Source organism: Protopterus annectens, chromosome 4.part0 (genome assembly GCF_019279795.1).
Source record: "Protopterus annectens isolate FY-2018-M chromosome 4.part0, PAN1.0, whole genome shotgun sequence".
NCBI classification, from domain to species: domain Eukaryota; kingdom Metazoa; phylum Chordata; order Ceratodontiformes; family Protopteridae; genus Protopterus; species Protopterus annectens.
Genome location: NC_056733.1, coordinates 1305674307 through 1305692661, shown reverse-complemented (window position 1 = coordinate 1305692661; position 18355 = coordinate 1305674307). Strand labels below are relative to the sequence as shown.

Here is an 18355-nt window from a genome sequence, read left to right as displayed (position 1 = left end):
TTTTTTCTTGCTATAATTTTATAACCATTTTACAGTTTATTTGCTTCTCTTCAAATATTTAAGCTTTTTCCAAATTGTTTGCTTCTCTTCTAAAACCATTGTTAATAACTTTTCTTTATCTTTCATTCCTATTAAAACTTTGTACAAATTAACTGAAGAAATAAATACAATCATATGTATTAAACTCAACCCTCCTTCTTTGCTATTTACATAAACAATTCCTCTTCTAACTTGGCTAAGTCTAGACCCCCATATGAACGTAAAAATTACATTCATTAAATCTTTTTCTGGCTGAGCCAGGTATGGAAATAAGGTACATAAGGAAAGCTGTAGTGGAATGCAGAAGTCCAGGAAGTCATCAAAAAAAAGAAGGAGTGCAGAAAGAATGTGAGTCAGAAAAGACTGACCAGGCTAGGAAGGACTACTGGTTGGCTAACAAAGAAGATAAGAAAGAAGTTGCAATAGCAAATAATAAGGCATAGGGGGCACTCTGCCAACTTCTGGAAAGTGACTCAGAAAAGGGCACAAAGAAACTATATCAGGTTGCAAAGCAAAGACAGAAAGATAAAGAAGATAGTCAGAATCCCTTCATAAGGGATGCCAGCAACAACCTGCTCACCAGTCCACAAGACATCAAAGGCAGATGGAAGGAATATTTCCAGCAGCTTCTGAATGAAGAAAACCCCACAGAAGCTGTACTGCTCCAGAAACAGCCTACGATGAGAGAAGAAGAGGAGCCCACCTTAGAAGACGTAAGAACGGCACTAAAGAAGATGAATTCAGGGAAAGCAGCAGGCTCAGCTGAGGTCACAACAGATATGATAAAGATGCTGGGTGAGATAGGGGAGAAATGGCTCCTGAGGGAACTAATAGCAGTGTGGAGAGAAAGGCGTGTCCCAGATAACTGGAGAATAAGCATAGTTGTGTCAGTGTACAAGAACAAAGGGGACATCCACAACTGTGGGTAGTACAGAGGCATCAAACTCCTACCACATTGCATGAAAATTCCGGAGAGGGTGACTGATAAATGGATATGCAGAGTAGTAGAATGTAAGATGAGAGATAAGCAGTCCAGATTCAGATCAGGATGCAGCACAAATGAGCCAATGTTTGCATTGAGACAGATACTTGAGAAGAAGCTAGAGAGGAGGAGAGAGTCCAACTGAGCATTCCTAGACTTGGAGAAAGCATATGCCAAGGTCCCAAAAACTGATCTGGGCAGTACTTTGGTGGTTTGAAGTCCCAGAAACATTGTTAGAGGGGTTCCCAGTGGGAGTGGGTGTGCACTAAGGGTCAGCTCTGAGCCCATTTCTGTTCATACTGGTGATGGACAACATCAGCAAACAGGTTGGAGGGGACAGATCAACAAAGCCACTGTATGCAGATGATGTGGCAGTACTGGCAGACTCTGAGATAGAACTTCAGCAAAGATTCGGAGAATGGAATTCAAATCTGAAGGCACATGTAATGAAACTAAGCACAGATAAGATGGTGGTAATGGCAACAAACTGGGGAAATCAGAAGAAGCTGAGAATAGAGATAGAAGGGAAGACAGTGGAACAGGTAAACAGCTTCAAGTATCTGGAAGGGGTGGTTGAGGAGCAGGGTAGTCTAAATGAAGAGTTCAAAGCTAGAATCAGAGGGGCTGCAGCCAACTGGCATACAGTATCAGGTGTAGTCTATGACAGAAAAATGCCAAAGAAGCTGAAAAGTAAGGTGTACAAGACAGTGGTGTGACCAGTACTACTGTGTGGTCCAGAAACCTGGGCAGTAAAGGCAGAACATTTGATGAAGCTAAAGGTGATGGATATGAAGTGCCTGAGAAAGGTGGTAGGATGCACACTGTGGGACAGATGAAGAAATAAGGACATAAGAGCAGAAGCCAAAGTAGCTCCAATTGCAGAAAAGATCAAAGAGAACAAAATATGGTGGCTTGAGCATATGTGTAGAAAAGCAGAAGATAATCTGGTGAGGATGATTTGGGGCAGGCAGGAAGAAGGTAAAAGGAAGCAAGGATGTCCAGCAAAGACTGGGATGGATTGTGTGAAAGAAGATCTTCGACAGTCAGGCATGAGTGTTGAAGAAGGCAGGAGTGTGGCACTGAATCGAGAGAGTTGGCGACAGTTAACACGATACCCCAACCCCATGTAGAAAAAATGGGGAAAAAGGGAGCTGTTGATGATGAAATCTTTTTCTGATGATGAAATCATGCATACACTAACTAAATGTGCGATATTGCCTAGTAATACAGAGTTAGTCAAAAATGCTTTTTTTTGTATGACAGCTTAAATGTTCTCCAAAATATAAAAATGCCTCATATTTTAATTATTGTCTCTCTTCATTGTTTGTCCCTCAGTTGTTTAATTCCAAACTTTATTCCTAAAATTTCTATTTCTTCTTTGTTAAACTCGATACCTATATTTCTTCTGAAAGACTCAGTCCTTTCTATTAATGGTAATCCTAAAATATTTAATTTTTTTTTAAGTATTTCTATAGCTGTTGTCATACATTCTTTATTCTTAACTGCTAATACTAAGTCATCTGTGCATGTAAACATTACTGGAATCTCAATACCTTCTGGTTTGATGTCTTGCTTTCTCTAGCATCAGGTTTATTTTACTGCATTCATAATTAAAGCAAATACAATGCTACTTTTTGGGCATCCTTGCTTAATACTGCTCTTTATTTCTATTATTTCATTTAACCATCCATTGATTACCAACCTTACTTTGTTTTCCCTGTACACTGATTTCAATATGTTTATTATTTTTTGACTTACATTATATTCTCCCAAATTTTTCCATAATGCTTTATCTTGGATGTCATCAAAAGCTTTGTTTACATCCCATACTAATACTTTTAATTCTGTTTTCTTATTTATTATATCATCTACCAATTCTCTTATTAATATCAGAAGGTCTTGACTTCCTTTATCTTTAGTTCCAAAGACAACAGTTTATGTGCTTTACTTACTATTCTTTTTCATATTATTTTTTATAAAAATCTTATAATCTACAATATTCAGTACTAATGGTCTTCAGTTTTTTTGTCTATTCTTTCTCCCATCTTCCATATAACTGTCATTACACCTAAACATATTTTTACTTATTCCTTTTTCAAACCATTCATTCATTACTTTTAGAAACTATTTTGCTATTCTTGCATATTTCTATACATTAAGTATTTAAGTCCATCTATACATGTAGCTGCTTCTAAATTTCCTGTTCTTAACACATTTTCAGATTGCACAATTGAAATCTTTTTTCCATTCTTTTATTGTCTTCTTCAGTTAGCTTACTTAATTCCCATTTATGTTTTATTATAATGTCATATGTTGAAAGTTTTTTCCAATATATATTCCTTGACTATTCTCGTAATTCTTGTGTGCTTACTGTATCACCTTTTTCATTTTTTTAATTCTCTCATTATTATTGTGATTTATTTGACTATTTTATTTAAGTATGGTGCTGCTACTTTCTTTTCTTGTAAAAATATCTTTGTATAAATAACCTTTTATAATTTTTTCTTGGTTCATTTCATACAATTTTCTTTCTTTTTCTATAAACTCTTTTCTATTCTTTGTTATATTTTTGAATATTTGATTATTAATTGACTTGTATTCATTAATATCTTGTAATTTCTTAAGATGTTGGCATTTTAGTACTTATTTTGAAACCAGAGAACCTCTTGCTGTGTGGCGCAATGCTAACCACTGCTGCACCACACCTCAGCTCACTTTTTTATTTTATATAATTATCTTTTAAACTAATCCACCAACTTGTCCAGTCTTTATAGAATTCTCTCATGTTTATATAATCTTGCCATAGTTGTTGTATTATATCCTTTGCATGTTCATAGTTAAGACTCTCACTGTATTTAATGTTTTTATTTATTCTTTTGCTTTTTTGTTTTCCCTATAGTTATATTTTTTAGCTTATACTTTCTATTTTTCTCTGCTTTACTTATAGAGCTTCTTTTACATCTTGCTTTTACCCATTTGCTTGCTCTTTCATCACTTGATTTGCTAATTTCCTCCTCCTCATTTCCTTCTTTTTCTTTTGTTGCATTCATGCTCTCATATCTGTTCTTACATCACTTTCATTCATTTTTTTTGTTTTGCATTTCTTCTTTCATATCTAATATAACTTTTTCCTTATCCTGTTCCTGTTCAAGTGTAATTTCTTGTGTCTGATTTTCTAACTGTACAATCCATCCAAGAGTGACCTATCTTTTCACATTTTATACTCTTCTGTTCATATTTCTTTGCTTCATGACCCACTTTTTTCACATATGAACATTTTCTTTTATCACAGTTATTAAATGATCATCTTTGCCACATAAAAACATGACTTAGGTTGCCCCCAATACCTGATCATTCCTTTATAATATTTTATATTGATTATGTTAGGTAAATATACATTTTTTTTTCATTTTGCATTTTCAGTATTACACCACATTCCCATCCTCTCATCCATTGGCTTCTGTTGTCATATATTTTAGTAACATACATCACATTTTTATTGATATATACATTACATATTATTTATATATTTACATTTCCATTATTTACAGCTATTTACAAATCTCCATATGTTATAAACTTTTCAATAAATGATGTCTCCAAATAATTAAGTCTAGAATGGAATTTGTCCCTTGGTGCCTCAACGTTGGCTAGAATACTAAAGAATAAAGAAGAACCATCTCCCTGATGTACAGATGAGAAATGATTGGCAATCGGACTTTCCCTGTTATTATTCATAATGTCCAGGAGATGTTCCCTAATTCTTATTCTGGCCATCCTTTTAGTTTGCCCTATATACCACCTAACACTCTCACAGCCACATCCCAATATATGAACCACCCCACAGTACCTGCAATTGAATCTCCCCATTGTATGATATAATGCTACCTGAGAGATTCCTGATTCTGGGACATAGGTTACAATTACCACAGGGAAAAGCCCCTTCCCTGATGTGCGGCCTCTCTTTGCAAAATAGGTCTATTTAATAGTTCTTTAAAATTAAAAAATCTTCCATAAGAAAAAGTTACCCTACTAGGAAAAATACTACCCAAGAATTCATCAGAACAAATCATGGGCCAAAGTTGTTTAACAATATGTACAATTTTCTCGGAACTCTTTATTTATATTTTATTGCTTCATCATCTATTATGTCCATATTTATTTGCTCAAATTTTATCAAACATTTCACCCTATTATGTTTACATATTTCTTTCCACAAATTATTAACTCTTTCACATTTCAAAAACACATGCTCAGTAAATTCAAACACTCTCCATTTATTACATATTCATTCTTGCTTTTTCTTGTACGGCATATTTCCCTTAACTCACAATTTTCTAATAGATAATCTCCATAAAAATCGTTACATTCCTTAATCTTTTTATAATTATTATATCTCATCATTATGTTTTTTTTTTATCTATTTCTAAATCTTTCCATGAGTCAATGCAATAAAATACTTTCATAATATTTACTGTATGTACCATTCCTTTCTATTTTTTCACTTATATATTTTTTTTATTTTGCAAAACAAAATTTTGTTTTGGTATGCTTTCATTTCTTCATTCACAGTGCTTTTACTTCTTTTTTAACTTCCATTCCTCTTTGTATTTATAAAAGTATCATTTCTATCAATTGTTTATTTTCCTTCATAATTCCTTTTAATACCTTATATAAAATTAAAGATGTTGCATGTACCATTTGGTTTATTAAACCCAAATCTCCTTGCTCTTATTTCATGTATAGAATCCACCTATTGACTGGATTCAGTCTAGACCCCCATATAGAAGAAAATATAATGATCATTAGTTCCTTTTCATATGTAATAGGAATCATATAGATGTTAGCAACATAAGCATGTTTTCCTATTACCATGGTGTTCAACAGGTGTGCTTTTTTCTACATGGAAATCTATATGATTTCCAAAAATAGTCATATCCTTTACTTCTTTGAGTACATTATCCCATTGTTGTTGTCTGTACTCATTCCTTCCAAATATTATTCCTAATATATCTATATATTTTTCATTTAACTCAATACCACCTATCATACCTTCAAACACAAATCTTTTACTTTTTCTCTTTACTTGTACTTAAATCATTTTTTTATTTATACTTAATTTTTCATTTACTTCTTCCATCCATATTTTATTTTTAACAAATAGTACAATATCATCCACATAATTATACATGATTGGCAGTTGTACTTCCTTCATCATTTTGTATCCACTGCTACTTGACATTTTATTTTCTTCACTATCACATTCATAACTAATGAGAAAATTACACTACTAGCTTGGCAGCCCTGCTTTATTCCACATTCTATTTTTTCACCAATCCAGCCATTTACATTTAGTTTCACATAGTTCCCTTCATAAACTGATTTTATTACTTGTAATATTTTTTGCTTACATTATATGCCTGCAAAATTCCCCATAATGATTTATATTGAATATTATCATAAGCTTTACTTTTATCCTCTATCATAACATTCGCTCGACATTTTTATTTATGATATCATCAATTATTTCTCTTATTATTCATAATAACTCTTGACTTCCTTTTCCTTTTCTTACGAATACCTTTTGGTCATATATTCTATCCATTTTTTGTAAACTTTTTTGTTATTATTCTCATAAAAATTTCATAATCCGTATTATTTAATGTTATAGGTCTCCAATTTTTTTCTCCTCTTTATTTTCTTTTTTAAATATAAATTTTATAACTCCTGTACATATCTTTTTCTCTTTAATTCCATTTTCTAACCATTCATTACTTCTATAAAAATATTTTGCCACTCCTTCATTTCTTTATACATACCATATTCAGTTCCATCCAGTCTTGTTGGAGAATTCATGTTAATATCTTTTAGAATTTCATTCAATTGTTTCATAGTTATTTTTGTTATAACTACTTATTATCTTCGTTATTTAATTTTTGACCTTTATAAATTTGTTCTAGGTTTTCTTCTCTTAACAAATGATTCCAGTACATATTATTTCATTATTTCATATATTCCTTCTTGCTGTATTATTTGCTTACTTTCCTTATTCTTTAATTGTCTTATTATGTTTCCTTCTCTTATTATTTTACTTGACTATGATGCTACCTCTTTTCTTTCGTTGTAAACAATATTTGTTATATAACAAGTTGTTAATTTTAATTTGATTCATTGTATATATTTATTTTTCTACTAAAAACACTTTTTTATATTTCTGTTTAAAATGAAGCCATCAGCAGTCCAATTCTCATAAAACTCTTTCATATTCATATGATTTTTCCATATTTCCATAAGTTCTTTTTTTCTCTTGTAAATCTAATTCCTTTTATTAATTCTCTCTATTCCTTTTCCTATTTTAATATATGCTTCATTTTCCTGTACTTTAACCCATATAGCCACATGATCCAAAAATCCTGCATACTTAATTCCTTTTTTTAACTTTTAAACTATCCGATATTAAAATACAATCAATTTCTGTCCTAATTTTATTCCTTTTGTAGGTCCAGTGGTTATTCTCCCATACACATAACTTTCCACTTCTCATAATTTCTTTAACAATTTTAATATCACAGTTGCTCTATTTTTTTTAAATTACAATTAAAATCACCCACCACTATAATGTCTATATTTACACAAACATATTCAAGAATATTTTTAAACATCATTTCTCTCTCTTTTTTGTACATATGCATATAAAGCTATAATTCTATACACATATTTTCCATCTCAAATATATTCCTGTAATTTGTCCTAGTTCCACTATGGTTACATCTAATTTTTTAATGCTTTCTTGACATAATATACATATGTCTGAGAATGTTTCTTTCTCCATGTTCCAGACTACCACACCATTCCAATGTTTTTCAGTTTTTCTTTCTTCCTTTGTTAATAATCTGATATCTTCTAAAACATCACTATGTGCATCTATTGCAGCACACCAGTGTAATGTCCATTTTCTCCTCTTAAGATTTTTCATACTGTTCACATTTAAAGCTAATATTTTCAGCTTTTAAGAACAGCTAGTATAATAACATTTTTATCCCTTTCTTTTCTTATTTTCTCTAAGCATTATATTTTTGAATTTTCTTTTCCTCTCTTTAACTCTTTTCCCTATCAAATTATTTTTATTTCTTACTGTAAACCAGTCAGATTCTTCCTCACTTGTCTCCTGTTTTTTTTTCTTGTTACTTTCTTCAACTTCATGTACAACCTCTTTATTAGTCAAATCTTTTTGTGCATTTTCTTGTATAACACATTCTTCTATCTCTTTCTCCTGTATAACTTCATTTCATTTTCATTTTCTTGCACATTCATTTCACGTTCTAGCCATGTATTTCCACATATTTTAGACTTTAATTCACATTTTTTTGCATTATGCCCTGTTTTACCACACAAATAATATAGGTTCATAGGTAGGTACTCGGCTATTGGCCCTAGGGCCTATATAAGCCTAGCCAAAAAGGTATTTTCCTGTGCTGTCGAGCAGAGCCAATAAGTGATCCCTGGGGGAATTTCCTATCTCCCATCCAATCAAGATTTTTCTTGAAGAGTGCTAATGAGGAGTTTTGTTTGATATAAATAGGTAGTTTGTTCCAGAGTATGGGAAGTCTCTGGGACAGGAATCTATCCCTCCAGCATGTTCTGTTTATTGTGGTGGCAAGGTTTAGGCCCCTAGAGCATGTAGCTCAGAGGGATTGGGATTTCTTTAAGTGTAGCATGTCCAACAGCTCTGGGTTTGACATAGCATTGTATGATAGGCAGAGATCGTCTGAGTAGGCGATATGCGATGGAGTAAAGCTGTATTTTTTTTAAACGGTCTGCTTAGGGCATCTGCTTGAGGCTAGTAATCCTCTTTGTCGGGTATTTTTGTGGCCTTTCCAGTTGTTGTAGATGTCTTGTGAGGTACATACCAAATAGGGCACTGTATTCTATAATGGGTCTAACGAGTGACTAGTATAGGGGAACAATGACCTTTTTTCCTGGATGAGAAACCTTTTTATGATGAGGTGTGCCACATTGAAGGATTTCCTGACTACTGTGGTAATGTGATTATCAAAGGAGAGACTACTGTCCACCTATGTCCCTAGTCCCTTATCACACTTTCAGTGTTAAGTAGACTACCACCTATGTGGTAGTTCATGGGTACAGAGTTTTTACCAAAAGAGATGACAATGCACTTTTTGGCATTGACCTTGAAGCCATGGTTATGACACCAGGCATCTGTCTCAGTGAGGCCCTTTTGTAGGATGTCCACATCATTAGGGGTTTTGATTATGTCTCCTAGTTTGCAGTCATCTGCGAACTTCATTAGCCAAAGACCTTCTGTGTTAGCCTGTACTTCAGAGAAGTAGATACCAAACAGGAGAGGACCCAGGACTGAACCCTGTGGTACTCCACTTGTCACTGGTCTGAAGTCGGATTTAGAGTCTGCAACTTTCACAGTGTGGGTTCTGTCAGTGAGCCATTTGGCAGCCCATCTTGATACATAGGGATTTATACCTAGTTTAGTGAGTTTATCTATAATTCCAGAGTGGGGGATGGTGTCAAAAGCCTTGGCAAGATCTAGATAGGCTGTGTGAACCACCTTACCATCATCTACAGCTTTAGTGACTTCTTCAAAGAAGTCTATCAGGTTTAGGAGACATGATCGGCCTTTTACAAACCCAAACTGGGTGGGGTCCAGAGTTTGGAGATTACCAATGTCATTGTTTAGAAGTTCCATGATGATACGTTCCATAGCCTTGCAGACCAGGTTCATCAGGCTAATGGGGTGGTAGTTCCTGGGGTCCATGGTGGCTTCTTTATTGTGGAATGGGATAACCGTCGCTGTGCACCATTCAGTGGGCACAAAGCCTGAGGTGAGGCTATGATTGAACATGGTACTTAGTTGGGGTGCCAGTTCATTCTGTAGTTTGTGTAGAATACAGTCTGGGATGTTGTCAAGTCCTATGGATGCTGTGTTCTTGGCTTTGGAGAGTATGGTTTTTACCTTTGCAGCTGTGATTACAGTAACTTTGCATTCTTCCGGTATAGAGATGGGCCCTTTAGGGGTGAGAGGGGGGTAAAGTTAGCACTGACCCTATCTGCCAGGATGTTGGCAATATCAGTTGGTTCTGTATATTTTGTGCCATTGTCCTGTAACAGAGCAGATCTGAGTGTTGCCATTGAGATTCTAGACATAGCTATAGAATACTTTGTGGTTGTCTTTCGAATCAGTGGCAATTTTGTTTTCGTAACTATCTTTGGAGGATTTTATGAGGGATCTCAGCTTCTTACTGAGGCTGACCAGGGAGTTCCTCGAATTATGGAATTTTACTCTTACTTTTTACTCTTTTTTGCAATGGTTTCTTTCTTCTGTTGTAGAGTTTGTTTATGGTAGGGGACCACCAGATTGGCTTTTTTTTTTTTTTGGAGGATAGCATCTTGGTTCTGTTAGGGATTTCACTATCCATGCATTTGTGTAAGTGCTTATAAAATGCATTTATGTAGGATTCAGCAGTAATACCTCTATTGTCTGTCTGCATGGGTGTCATGAACTTTGCCACTTCTGTCTTAAGAAGTGTGGAGTTTTTTACGGTGGTTTCCCTAATGGGGGGTGGGGGAGCGGGATGTGGATGTTTAGGGTGATTAGCTTGTGGTCAGATCTGACCAACAAGGAATTGACCTCTGGCATGGAACACCAGTTGCCCATGTTGGTGATGACCAGGTCTAGGATATTGCTGCCCCTGGTGGGGGTGTGGATAAGTTGATCCAAGGCATTGGAATTTATGAATTTCAGAAAATGTTGAGCAAAAGTGTTACATGAATAGTTTTCCCATTTAATGGTGGGGTAGTTAAAATCGCTCATTATTAAGGTGTTAGGTTGTACCCTAATATTTTCCGGTGTATCAAGAAATGAGGAGTGGGAATCCTGGGGCATGGTGAGGGATCTGTAGCAAGCTACAATTTGGATTACGGTCTTGCCCAGAGTTAGTTGTACTTGGATAATCTCGGATGCATTATGCTGAGCAACTAGCCTAGAGGTGTGGATATCCTTAATGAATATGGACATGCCTCCACCTTTAGAGTTTCAGTCCAGGTTAGGTGGTCGAAAAGTGTGGTATGCATTATAGCCTGGTAGTGCAGGATTGCTCTCTGGAGCCTTGAACCAGGTTTCTGTCACTGCACAGATGTCGATGTTTTCCATTTTAAGGAGTGCCTCAAGTGAGTGCATTTTGAGGTTTAGACTTCTAGCATTGAGTAGCTTTACCTTCAGATTTTGCTTGCTTGTACCTGTTATGGTGGTGAATTTGTCATTTGAACCTTGCCTAAAAAATGCATTATATCTTTTTTTATCACACTCATTGATTAAATGATAATTTTTTTCAGAAAAATAATAAGTCCTTGGTTGAGTCCCTGTATTTCACAAACCCCCTATTACCATGAACATTAATAATACTAGGTACATGCATGACATTATCAGTTTCAATTTTCAGTATTACTCCACATTCTCAACCCCTAGTCCATAGTCCTCTTCCATCATATATTTTTGTAGTGTCCATTACGTCTTTACATATATAGTTAACAAATGTTCTTTCAGTTATTTTGCTTCAACTTCAATTCTAAACTGGATCATCATTCACTTTTGTGTCTGTAAAAAGCTTGCACCACATATTCTGATCATGGATAAATATTTTTCTTTTGCTTATATGAACCCAAAAAGTTTCCATGGTCTGACCAGTCTCAAATATCAAGTCACAAAAAGTCTCTTTACTAATTAAAATAAATGCTCTTACCTCTTTTGCTTTGACACCCAGAGGTGCTATGACAGAGTCCAAACCTCATACCTGTCCAAACGTTCTTCTTTTTTGCTGCTCACACATACTGTATACTTATATTTTCTTTCTTTTATTTCTTCTTTCTTCCTTGTCCAACAGTTTGTGCATATGTTTTTGTCTCATGAACTTTCTCTGGCACAGTCTCTTCTTCTCCTTTTTCTTTCTCTTCTATTTTTTCCATGATGTCACTCCATGAAATTTCTGCTCCATTTTCTGGCTCACTTTGGTTTACCATTTCTTCCAAATAATCATCCTGCAACCCCCCCCCCCCCAGTTGTAGGGTTGTAGTTACACATTTTTCAAAGGTAACTGTCTCTCCTTCAATCTCCTGTGAAAGTTTTCTTCTCAATCCATCACTGTTTCCGCTATAATCTCCTTTACCTCCAATGTGACTGTTTTTTCTGCACCAATATCATAAGAAAAAAACTTCTGGTAGCAATTCTACCATTTTAACTACATTTTCAGCAGCTCTCACTCCAATATCAGCAAAAGCTGAATCAGCCAAGTTTTCTCCCTGTTTCTCCTGCCCACCTCCATGTCTGTACAGGAAACAGGAAGTCAGGATGTGTAACACACAATCTCTTCCTCAAGTACCAAAAGTAAGGGAAGTTCCCTGATGCCCAGGTCAAATTTCCCCTAGTAGTTTATATACCACTTTGGGTATCCCCTTTAAACCCTAGTGGGATTAATCCAATACTCCAAAGGATAGATAGATGAATAGATATCTGGAAGATAGGCAGATAGATAGATAGAGTGATGGACAGATATTTAAATAACTATTATATATCTACGAGGAAAATGTCTTTGTATATTATCATCTAGCATTTGATAAAATCCTCCCCTTTCACATTAATTGGCCAAAGTAGGTTGGTCAATTAGCCCAACACTGATAAAAATGTGAGGGGTACATCAGCAGAGAAAGACCTCATTAACTGCTCATTACCATGTCTATGAATCAAACTTTAGTAGTGTTAGATGTGATGACAGTACCTCTTCCTACTGGCCTGTGCATTGCTTTAGCAAAACACATACATACACACACACACACACACACACACACACACACACACACACACACACACACACGCACACATTCATGCCCTTATGGACACACGCCCACATCCTCACTGTGTTTAGTGCAAAATCCATGATTTTACAGTACTCCTTCCCCCCTAATAAATGACAACAGTCCCCCATCATTACCACCCACCCTGGACATGATGAACATAAGGCTGTTAAAACTGGCATAGTTCTTTCTTTCCTACTATGTCTGGATGCTGTAGAACAGTTTATAAGAAGCTTACCACATCTGTGTTCACACATTCCTTCACTACTGTCATCTGATAGCCTGCGGTGACACCATGAGAGTAAGAGTGCCAGTCACCTGCATTTTTAACTCCCTGGGCAGATAGTGCTTGGCTCATTGAGGTGGAAAATAAGACATGTAACAGTTAAACTGACACGTCTCCAAATTGTTCATCACTGTGTGTGCTATGAGCATATGTACTTACTGCAGTAGACTTGTATCCTGTCCAGAACTGATTCTTTGCCTTGCGCCTGTTGGTTGGTAGGATATGTTCTAGCTACCCTGTGACTATAACTAGGATGAAGCATGAATCAAAAAATAAATCAATGAATAATACAGATAATTTAAAGAGAGTGCACTCCGAGATTGAAGGTTGCAATCACAGCAAAGAATTTCTGCCAAAAGACTTTGCAGTTATACTACAGGCCTGACATTTGTTAATATCACTTTTCACACTAATTGTACATCATTGTCTTGTATATTAATCCTTCTTTATATTAAGTTTTTTTTTATTTTATACAGCAAATGACAAGATAAGATTTTTTGCTTATTGTCAAATAAAGTATGTAATATATGAAATCAAAGTTCTTAAACATTGAACTTTCTTCTTAAATTCATGGTGTTCCTTTATTATTTATTAACACATCAGCACATTTTTTATCCTCTTTAATTTGTTATTTAGACTTATATAATTCTTTGCTACTGTGGCTTTGCACCAAATCAAGTAACAATTATATATCATAAGTTAAGATTTTTGAGTATGTGCTGTAAATGTTTTTCCACAGTGATCACACTTGAAGATAATTAAGAATATATTTCTCAGTCTTGGTAATTAATACATTATTTTATGTACCTGAGTAAAAAATATTTATTTTTTCTTCTGATATAGCTCACAATTTATTATATTTCCTATGTACTCATATAATTGTAGTATTCAACAATGTCACATATCAGAAAAAAATAAACACAATAAAAAAATAAACAAAAAAGTAAGTATAATTGTGTTTAAGCATTTCCTTTATTTCTGCGATTGATTTGAAATAGCCCCACATGTACTCTATTTTCCACTACTTTATAGACATAAGAAGGAAATGTAGCATAGTAAAACAAATGGTTTTGAATTTTTTTAAAAAGTGAAAACAAACAGCTTCAAAATTAATTGTACAAGTCTTGAGATTTTTTTTTTTTTTTTTTTTGCCTTCTGGTTATAAAATTGTGCTTTCATAATATACACCACAAAAAGTGCTAATGAAGAAATGTGTTTCTGTGTAGGAGATGGCCCTTGCTTAGGCTTCAGAAAAGCAAAGCAACCTTACCAATGGCTGTCATACAAAGAGGTATGTTCCTTGCATGCTTTTTCTATCTCTTTAATTATAAATTTTGTCAATTTACTCAGCGTTATTTTCTCTCTTGCTACTCATTACATTTTTATTTGTCTCTCAATGTCCTACTATGTTGTTCTCTGTCTCTCTCCATTATGCAGTGAGATCAATAGATGAAGAGCCAGTGGGAAAAATAAATGCTGGAAAATAAGTTATCATGCTCCATTCTCTGTTTGTCTAGCATGGCTGTGTTCTTTAATATGTGACTTTCCTATAAAATCATTATTTTTAGCTGTTCACCGAAGAAAGCACTGAGGTAGCAGAATGTGACATTTTATCCCAGAATTTGAATTACTTGTATTACATATTATCGCTGGTAGTGGTACTAGTATACAACTAATGCTTGTGATGTGACCCTGGATCTCAACTCTGATTGCAATCATGTTGACTGCCCTTATTTTTTAATAACACTTATTAGTACTGGCATCACAAACAATTGCCTACACTTTTTACTAGTTTTCTTTAAAGTAAAGCTAAGCTAATCATTTATGAAGCCAAAACATGGTGAATGAAGGTGTAACACCAAAACAACAAAACAGGAAATCCATCCAGAAACTCAAATCACTTTATTCCACAAATACCTTCACACAAACTAAGCGCTTTCATCCTGAAAAAAACAAGGGACTTTTTCAGAGTAATAACATCTAATACAAACTACTGTATATATGCCACAACCACCAATCAAAACACAGTCTTATGAATACTTCATTGAATGATTAAAAACCTGACAAATAACATTAATTAGATTGAGAACATATATGAAAAATGAATGACAGTATAAAACCGTCTTAATCATCTGATATAAAACATACAGTAAGTGCAATTCAATAAAATATTGTCAAAGCAATGCAAACTCTCATTTTAAAAAAAAACTAACTATAGATAAAACATCATTAAGACCAAGTGACTTATAAACATTAATCCTCAACTACCTTGGAAGTTCTTGATACTCGAATAAAGTATCTAAATCACCTCCCCTTTCTGAAATCTCAGCCTTGTCAGTGACAAAAAATAGTAAATTTTGTGAAATTACTGAAATGCATTTCATGCCTATATAGGGCATTAGTAGGGTTATTTCTTCAAACGTCATAATAATCTTCCCTATTTCTTTCCATTAGTCATCAGTTGTTTTTCCAGCATAAAACGTGGGACATGATGTACAGGTAGCTAAATATACCACTTGAGTGGTGTTTCAATTACATCTACCCAGACATGCTAAACTTCTTTCAAGCCATTCCACCAGTATATATGGACCTTTGTGAATAAATCAACAATATTTCCACCTACAACAAAGGCTCATTCAATTAGAGAGTCTAATAAATGTAGTCCACCTATACTGGCCTTCAATCAAATTTTTAATACTCTTTCCTTGGTAAAAAAAATATTGAAGGTTGTCCTTCCATAAACTGTTAAAGGGTTCTGCATATTTCGATATATCTTATTATAAGGCAAAAGAGAGTTTTGTCATTACTAAAGTGGATCATTTCTTCAGATCGAATCTCTATTGGTATACTGACTTGATTGTTTGTCTGCAAAAGCGGTATAAACCTGGTTGTTCAATCCATCACCACCTCCTCTTTAACTGAATGGAGTAAGTATTCAGAATAACCTCTTTCCTTAAACACACACCAAAGGTTGTGCAATTCTTTGGCAAAGGCTGTCTCATCCATAGTCAGTCTCATTAGCCAGACCATCTGGCCCTTCACTATCCTTTATTTTGTGAAAAAGGTGACAGATCTCAAAATGCAAATAAGAACTGGAGAACATATCTTTCCAATAAATAATTGAGGTATTGAATTGTAGTATCCTTACCAATAGTTACATCAAAATAATTGATGTTAGAAAAGTCAAATTGATATGTAAACCTTAAAAAGCTAGACATACCTTCCAAATATAGTATGTAGGCTACCAATTAGTCTTCTGAACCTTTTCAAAATATCAAGACGTCATTCAGAAATCTGTAGTAAGCATGAATCAAAGATTTGTATTTCGAGTTAAACACTTCCCATGTTGACAAAACTCTGTTAGCATACAAAAGGGGCACATGCTGCCCTCATAGTTACATCAGAAGTCTGGTAAAAATACTCACCTTCAAAAAATATAAAATTGTTGGTCAATACCAGTTCTAACAAAGTATCAGTCACCTTAATTTCAGTGGTAGAATTCCTGGCCAGTTAAAAACGTATTAAACAAATCATGACCCCAGCATGTAGTATAACTGTAAAGTATTTTTCTTTTCTCCAATTTATTTTTTAATATTTTTTATATCCTCTGTCTGGAAATTCTGGACTTTTTGTATAATAGTAATAATACATAATTTCTTTCTTATCCTCGATAGTCCACTCTGTCATCTTTATGGCTCTTTTTTAGCCTGTCAGTTTTTATGATTTTTGTGGACTTCTACTTCCTTCTACAACAGGGGGTCATCCCCCCCCCCGGGCCTGTCCTGGCCCCATTGTAGGAATGTTTCCATATTTTGAGGATTCTACACTGTCATTTTTTCCAGTACAGGCACCAGTGCGCCTTACCAGCATTGGGCAATTTTTTTTTATCCTGGGTCTTGTGCACCCAGCTATCTTTTTTGTTTTTAACTTACTTCTGTCCATGATATATGCTATATAAATACAGTCTATATATCAGTGTCGCCTTGGTGAGATTTTGTGAAAAAACAGGGTCCACCTCATGAAGCTACTCACCAAGACTTGAGGATGAATTCAGTTTCAGTACTACTACTCTCCTTTGCTTGCTGACATTTCAGCTTCCCATTAGGACCCCACAAAACCCAAAACTGCTCTGTTGATGTTGTAGAAGAGGTTGGCTTATATCCCAAGACTGAGTATTTCTGATGCCATTTGACTTGCTGATGAGCAGTTACTCCATCAGTAATGGGTCAGAGGACTTAGAGTCGGTCCATGTAGGAAATGTTGTTTAGGCCTGGTATCCTTTTAGTAAGGTATCTCTATAGGCATTCCAGTTGCTGCATGTGTTGATACAGATACATTCAATGAGTGGCCTAAGTAAGGGGGACAATGATATTCCTAGATCGAGACACAATCTGTTTCTTTATAAGCTGTGTAATATAGAAGTGTAATGTGCAATATAGTAATATCTGAAATAAATCATGGTTATTCTCATTAAAATCAATAGTATATTAATTTTTCAGCATCCATCCTGGTAAGATTAAAACATTTAATATGACACAGAGTATATGCCTAATAAGATATTTCTTCTGATGGTTCACTAGATTGTATTCTTTAATAGAGAAATATCTTTTTGTGTATTTTTCCAGGTAACAAAAAGAGCAGAATATCTGGGTTCAGGGTTGCTTCAGCAAGGCTGTAGACCATCTCCAGACCAGTTTATTGGAGTCTTTGCACAAAACCGACCTGAGGTTGGTCATTTCCACTTGTCTGTTAAGTGACGACTTGTGTTTTCTTGTATTGAGTAATATGTAGCATTATTTGTACCTCTTCCCTAAAGGTCATATTTTATATTTGCCACAAATTTCTATGTCGTGAATGCAGGCACTTTGTTTCTAAGCATTTTCGCACATTGGATCCTTCATGGAATGCTGACAATAATTTTGCTTTAGACTACCTCATAGTTAAATCTGTTAATCAGGCAGTTTAAAGTTGTCCTTTCCATGTATTTTGTCTGTAAATAAATGAACGAATATACTTTTTGCCCTCTGTTTATCACAGAATGAAACAAGTGTGTGTGTGGGTGTGTGTGCGTTACTCTTAATGTAAGTGAAGTGACAGAGTGAAGGTACAGACACTGATCATTTAAGTCAGCAATTTTTTAACTGTATTTTAATTTGACTTTTTCT

The 18355-nt window shown here is 34.6% G+C and overlaps 1 protein-coding gene across 5 annotated transcripts in view; it reads left to right on the top strand.

Annotated features, from left to right (window-relative positions):
• Positions 1-18355, top strand: part of ACSL6 (acyl-CoA synthetase long chain family member 6) — a 1926773-nt gene that overhangs the window by 652078 nt on the left and 1256340 nt on the right. For all 5 annotated transcript variants that reach the window (XM_044069184.1, XM_044069185.1, XM_044069183.1 and 2 more), the window contains exons 4-5: positions 14417-14481; positions 17816-17917. In XM_044069184.1, coding sequence (XP_043925119.1) covers positions 14417-14481; positions 17816-17917 — 167 coding nt within the window. The remainder of the gene's footprint in view (positions 1-14416; positions 14482-17815; positions 17918-18355) is intronic.